At 51.2% G+C, this 6,924-nt stretch overlaps 1 protein-coding gene across 2 annotated transcripts in view; it reads right to left on the bottom strand.

Moving 5' to 3' along the window:
* Window positions 1-5,731, bottom strand: part of LOC125127729 (two pore channel protein 2-like) — a 41,544-nt gene extending 35,813 nt beyond the window's left edge. The window contains exon 1 of one of the 2 annotated variants that reach the window (XM_047781211.1): window positions 5,351-5,731. In XM_047781211.1, coding sequence (XP_047637167.1) covers window positions 5,351-5,425 — 75 coding nt within the window. In that variant the 5' untranslated portion in view covers window positions 5,426-5,731. The remainder of the gene's footprint in view (window positions 1-5,350) is intronic. The other variant, XM_047781210.1, reaches the window with a different exon arrangement.
* Between the last annotated feature and the right edge of the window lie 1,193 nt (window positions 5,732-6,924).

The raw sequence follows: 6,924 nt of genomic DNA on the forward strand, positions 1-6,924 counted from the left end.
ACTGCGTCAGAATCTCTAGAAGGTGGATCCCAGGACTGAATTTTTAAAGCTCCCTAGTGACTTCAACGTGTTGTCAAGAGTGAAAAATCACTGGTCTACATCTGGCCACTTTACCACTGTTCTGTGCAGGTTTTGTATTTTCATGGCATTATGACAATAATTAACTTCTCTTAGTTTTCTTTTTCTCCTTTTTATCCCATATCTGTAGCCCTGCCTTTCTGCTCTCCAAGACTTAAAAACATATTTAAGATTTTTCTGGTTTCTCCTCCCACCCTCGCCACTTGGTAAGCCTTCATTCTAAGGAAGGTGAATAACTTAAATCCCTCAGGGTGAGAGGGAGGGGAGTGTACAGGAAGGAGGGGAGATGGATTCCAGAAGCACTGGTGGAGAGTAAAGAAGTGGAGGAATAAATAACTGTGAGCTCCAGACACCTTTCAGTCAGGAAAGAGGAACCTTGACAAAACTGAAGTTGGTGACAGAAGTGCCTTGAAAAAAAAAGCCAATATGCCTTGTTTAGATATAAGAGGATTAGCATAACTTAAGGTAAAGAGAAGTTACCATAAATTTCAAGTAAAATCCTTCCCCATCTCAGTTTTTCCCTGTGGCATCACAAGCCTCATATCTTTTGTCTGTTTCTCTCTGCCTCCATTCTTATGTTATGAGTGCTCTGATGTCTAGAATACACTAGAGATTGCTTTCCCATGCACCCCCATTCAAAAGCTTCAAGGTAGTTCTCTTTGCCTAGAGTGCTCGCAGAATCAAAGGTCAAAACCCAGGCTTAGCACTTGGGGGGTGGGGGCTGCACCATCCTACCCTCTGTGTTTGCTCTTTTGCTTTCCCTGCAGAAACCCTCTTCTCTGGCCCAAACTGGTGGCCTCATTGTCCACCCATTGTCCCACCACCAGCCCCACTCCCACACCCGATCCCTTGCTGGCCTAAAACCAGGAATATCCTTTCCACTTCCCTTCACTGGGATTCATCTCAAATTTCACTTCTCCATGAGGATTCCTGATACCAGCAGCTCCCATTTCCATGTGGGAAGAAGGCCAAGAGAAGCTGGGGTTATGAGGTTTATGGTGAGTCTTCCAACAAAAAAAAAAAAAAAAAAAAAAAACAGCTGCTGAGGGTAAGCCGGGCATGGCCACCAAGGCAGGAAGGTGAGAAAATAGGTGGCAGTTCAGTGTGATTATAAACACCTCTCATCCTCTGAAATGACAACCTGTGGGCCCAGGGCAGCCTGAAGATGTGTTTTCTTTGGCCGGCAGAAGGCTTTCTGGATGCTGGCTACTAACTCAAATTTTTTAAAAACTGGAGCTGACACAAAAATGTGAACCTCTGGTTTCTCTGCAAAAGATCACAACAACTGGTAATGCTGGGCTGTATTTCAGTAAGCTTTTGCAACCCAACCTGATACTCAGTCACCTGAACAAATGCTTATTCTCCCAAATTCTGTGGCTCAACCAGGCAGTCCTTGTGGTCCGGGCCAATTTAGCTAGTCTCTATGGTCCTCTGGGGTTAGATGGAATGGAACAGCAGCCCTCACATGTCTTGGCCATGTGCATCATGCATCAGGCTGGCCAGGGCTCTCCTACACAATCACAGAGTCCCCAAGAGCATCAGGGGAGCAAGCACCGATGCTCAAGTAATTTTCCTCCTCCACTGGTGTCACATCTGCCATCACCCCATTGGCCAGAGCAAATTCCACCGTCTGTAGTGTCAAGGGCTGGAGAAACCGGGTCCACCTCCTGACATAAGGAGTTGCAAAGGATCATCACAGAGGGGGAAGGTTTCCAGGATGAGAAGAGTTTGTGGCCATGTTTGCAATCCATGACAGCCCATGTGGCACAACCAACTGGAAGGGGGTCCAGAGGACGTGCCCTCCAGATCACTGCAAACCCCAGCTCCCTCTGCGACTGAATCATTCCCACCCAGCCCACTGCCTTTATGTTGCTCTCTGGCCTCTGTGGGCGTTTCGGCTTGTGACCACCTAGCTTGACTAACACTCTCCCAAGCCCTCCTGATCACTGCCACTTCCTCCTGCAAAGAACTTCTCTGTAAATCACTATAAGGGAACACCAGGAGACCAAGAGCCTGGAAACAAAATGATCCAAGAGTTGGGCAAACAGGTTTCAGAATAAGCAGATTATTAAAAAAAAAAAAAAAAAAAAAAGCAGCACAGGCATTCCTGCTGTGGCTCAGTGGGTTAAGAACCTGGCTAGTATCCATAAGGATTCGGGTTTGATTCCTCTCCTCACTCAGTGGGTTAAGGATCTGGCATTGTCCTGTGTTGCCTCGAGCTGCAGCATAGATTGCAGGTGTGGCTCTGATCCAGCATTGCTGTGGCTGTGGTGAAGGCCAGCAGCTGAAGCTCTGGTTCGACCCCTAGCCTGGGAACTCCATATGCCGTGGGTGAGGACCTAAAAAAGAAAAAAAAAAAAAACACATAAATAAAGTACCAAGAGGTAACCACATAGAGTCACAAAGAAACAGCACATGACACTGGTTCTTAGCCTTGGCTGCATTTTCCATACTCGGTAGCTTTAAAGTTACTGTTGCTCAGATCACACCAGATCAATTAAATCCAGGGATCAAGTCTGAACCCAGATACATTTCCAAGAGGTCCACAGGTAATTCTAACCAACAGCAAGTTTGAGAATCTTAGCGTTAGATTCTTTCTTTTTTCTTTTCTTTTTAGGGCTTCAGCTGTAGCATATGGACATTCCCAGGCTACAGGTAGAATCAGAGCTGCAGCTTTGGGTTTCTGCCACAGCCACAGTGCTGCTGGATCTGAGCCACATCTGTGACCTATGCCATAGCTTTCGGCAATGCCAGATCCTTAACCCACTGAATGAGGCCAGGGATCAAACCCACATCCTCATGGATGTCATGCTGGGTTCTTAACCCACTGATCCACAATAGGAACTCCAGCATTGGATTATTTCTATTTCAAAGCTGAAACTATTGGTAAAAGCAGCTGAACAAGTTGCCATCTTAGTAGCAATGAAAAGAAACTCCAGGCAAAAAAAAAAAAAGGTTTTTAAAAAACTACTTGAAAGGAGAGAATGGAAATGTATTTCAGGTGTAGGAAGTTTTTTGTTTTTTGTTTTTTTTCTTTGCTTTTTAGGGTCGCACCTGCGGCATATGGAGGTTCCCAGGCTAGGAGTCGAATCGAAGCTACAGCTGCCAGCCCACACCACAGCCACAGCAATGCCAGATCCAAGCCTCATCTGCAACCTACACCACAGCTCACAGCCACGCTGGATCCTTAACCCACTGCACAAGGCCAGGGATCAAACCTGCAATCTCATGTTCCTAGTCAGATTTGTTTCCGCTGTGCCATGACGGGAACTCTGTAAGTTTTTTATTAAGTGACCCAAAACTAACTTTTAAAATAGGTTAACCAGGTCATAATGGCTACCAAGCATCTCAGGTCAGAGTTTCAGCTTAGTGACACAATCATTACCTTTATCTTGAAAAACAGGGTTCAGCTGACAACTGCCTGTTGGTACCAGGGTCCTCATTTCTTAGGCCTGCTCCCCTGGGAAAGGTCTTTGAAAGATACTGAGGCATGGAGTTTCCTTGTGGCATAGCAGGTTAAGGATCTGGCGTTGTCACTGCAGCAGCTTGGGGTACTGCTGTTGTGAAGGTTTGACCCATGGCCTGGAAACTTCCACATGCCACAGGTGCAGCCAGGAAAGAAAAAAAGAAAGAGACAGAGAGACAGAGAGAGGAAGAACGAAGTGAGGGAGGGAAAGAGGAAGGGAGGAAGGGAGGGAGGAAGGATGACATAAACAGCTGACCCCTGTGGACAGGCTTTAAACAATGCCTCACACAGAACTCAGCCAGGACTCTCAGCTGTTTTCAGCCCTCCTCTCACTTCTCGAGGTCTCAAATTATTAGTTTTTTATACTCTTCTTTTATTTTGACAAAGAAACATCAAGTACACAGAGGGACAGATGGACAGTCTTAAGCTAATGAGATTTTCTTGCCAGAGAAGACTGGTGGTCACGCTTAGACCCATCATTTTGCAGAATGAGCGGAGCAAGCCTGGGTTGGGTCAGAGCTGGGGATCACGAATCCTTCCTCTCCTCTTTCTCCTTGCCCTGCTCCTCTTTGCTTGGTCTCTTAAAGGATGGGGGACGCTGCAGAATCCACCTGTTGGAAGCCGCCAAACCTTGGGAGACCAGCAGGCCAAGAGTGAGCAGTGCCCAGGGCAGGGCTTTCAAAACTCCTACACAAGCCTGCCCTGTGGACAGTCTTGAGCAGCCTGCAAAGGCCCTCGGAGGAGATGCAGTGACCAAACTAGACAGCATCCTGGAGCTGAAGGGACCAGCTAAGGAGAGGAAGAGGCTAAACACCCTTCACCGCCCTCACACTCACACAACCAAAGGCAATGCAGCACACATAATTGGACCCCCAGAGACCTGAGGCTGGCTTGTAATTATGTGTGCCAGGCTTGGTGCCCTGGACTTGACTGACGCCGTGACTCCTCTGAGGTGGGGGTGATTTCTCATCCCTGCCTTACAGAACAGACACCAAAGGCTTCCAACATCTTGTAATTCACTGCTAAGATTTCCTGAATCAGAGCCGAGGCTCTTTCCATTGTAGCTCTGCCTCCCTCTCCAGTCTCTGAGATCTTGTGCAGTGAAAGGAAACAGCCCAAGAAGGACTCCTGAAAGCTCCAAGTCTTCCAAAGCTTCAAAGTTGGAGCAAAAGCAGCGCTGAGCGACTGTGCAGCCCATATGCTGGGCCCGCGGGGATCGGAAGAGCCAGGGCTGCATTAACACTCCCAGCCCCACATCCTGCAGCCTTGTTCCCAGGCGTTTCCCTGCAAACGGGACCCTCGCCTGTCTTCTTGTCGCCACGGAGCGGCGTGCGGCGGGCTCGGGCCACCAGACCTGGGGTCACGCCTAATGGTGCCATGGTGACTGGACCCCTAACACGGAGCCTGGGTGGGATCCCAGCTCTGCCCCCGCCCGGGGAAAGAGGCTCTGGGCGGGGGGTGTAGGGAAGCAGGCTTGACAGCTCCTATAAGGACCTGAACGCGTGGGACTGCGGCCTGGGGCAGGGCGCTTCTGTGCTCCTACGCTATGCGCTTCCCGCACCCGGAGCACCCGGAGCACCCGTAGCACCCGGAGCACCCGGAGCACCCGGAGCACCCGGAGGACCCGGAGGACCCAGAGGGCAGAGGAAGCCCGGGGGTGGAGGAGCTCTGCGATCGCCTCCCCCACCCCCAGGGCCCTTGTTCCCAGCCTCCCCACTGGCTAGGCGTGGGATCGCGCTCCACCCGGGGACTGCGGGCGCGGAGCCGAGGACGCTCCAGTCTGCGCGCGGCCACTGGCTCTCTTACCTCCAGGGCGGGCGGCTCCTGGTAGGGCGGCGAGGGCGGGCGGTGCATCCCCGCCGGTTGGCGGGCTCCTGGCATCGCCGCGGGGACGCGGGAGCGTTGGGCGGCGAGCAGCGGACTTTGCCCTCCGACCGCGAGAGGCCGGGTCCCTGCGCGCCCCGCTCAGCCCTTCACGTGACCGCGGCGGGGCCCCACAAGCAGAGGACTGGTGGCGTCTGCGGCGGGTCCCCGGCTCCGGCCCCTTCCCTCCCGGCGCCCGCCGGAGCCTGGGGCGGGGACACGACCCGAGGGGTTGGGGGCGGGACGCGAGGGCTGCCCTGGCCAGAAGAGAGTGCGGCGCGGGGGTTTGGAGGCCACGCTGTCAAAGGGTCCTAGCAGTGCGCCCTGGGCGCGTGACTGCACCTAGCTTTCTGTATCAGTAAAATAGGAACAAGACCTTCCTCGCAGGGTTGTTTTGCGAATTAAACGAGTTAATATATTCAGTGGCTGCCACTGTCAGGTGCCCAGTCGATGTTGGTTCCCTCCTGGTTCTAGTGGAACCCCCTGGAGAGCTGGGTGTGGACCCAGAGAAGGGTCCCCTGAGGCAAATACCTCTTGGGAGGGAGGTGCGAACCCTCCTCCCTTCCCCTGCTGCACCTCAATTCCAGCCCGGCCAGGAAGTTGGGGTTACCAGAGCAGAATTCTGAAAAAAAGCGGAAATCTGGGTTTTCATGAGGATGCTCCTGATTTTTTAAAAAATGTTCATGAATTGAAAATAATAATGATGATAATAATAAATCCTTACAGGCCAATTTTTAGATGGGCCTTGGCCTGTAGGGCGGATGATCCTAGGCTCCTGTACCAACCAACTTCACTGATACCTCCCAGAGGCCAAGAGGCCTAGCAGGGCTGGGTCTGGCCCTGGTCACCTAGCAGGAGGCATGGTGTCCGTCTGGATTCATCAGGACTCTGTGCAAGGTACAGGTCCAGCACTGTGGCAGGCAGACTTATGGCCCCCTCCCCCCATGAAAGATTCCACATCCTAAGCCCCAGGATTGTGAATTTGCTGCTTTACCTCTCTAATTGCAGTTCAGGTTACTAATCAGTTGACTTTGTAATAGAGAAATGATCTGGGTTATCTAGATTGGCCTAGTGGAATCACATGAGCCCTTAAAAGCAGAAGAGGAAGGCAAAAGGGAAGGTGAGAGGTTAAAAGTCCAGGAAAGACTCAACGCCTGGTGGGAATGCTCCTGCCTTAAAGACGGAGGCGAACTACAAGGCACTGAATTCTGCCAACAACCTGAATGCACCTGGAAGGGAGTTCTTCCCTAGAGCCTCCAGAAAAGAACAGCACCTTTATTCGAGACTCAGAGCATAGAATCCAGCCATGTCTTGCTGGACTTCTGATCACATACTCTGAGCTAGCACATGGATGTTTGTTTAAGCCCCTAAATTTGTGGCCCTTGGTTACACAATAAGAGAAAATGAATGCAGGACACTGGCCTGCATTGCAATGTCAGAGTCAAGTTTTTGCCATGAGGCTGGCCTGCAATGAGAAGGTCATGTTACCCCAGTTCCTTGGTGGGCCTGCCAGGCAC

The sequence above is a fragment of the Phacochoerus africanus genome, chromosome 5 (genome assembly GCF_016906955.1).
Source record: "Phacochoerus africanus isolate WHEZ1 chromosome 5, ROS_Pafr_v1, whole genome shotgun sequence".
NCBI lineage: Eukaryota > Metazoa > Chordata > Mammalia > Artiodactyla > Suidae > Phacochoerus > Phacochoerus africanus.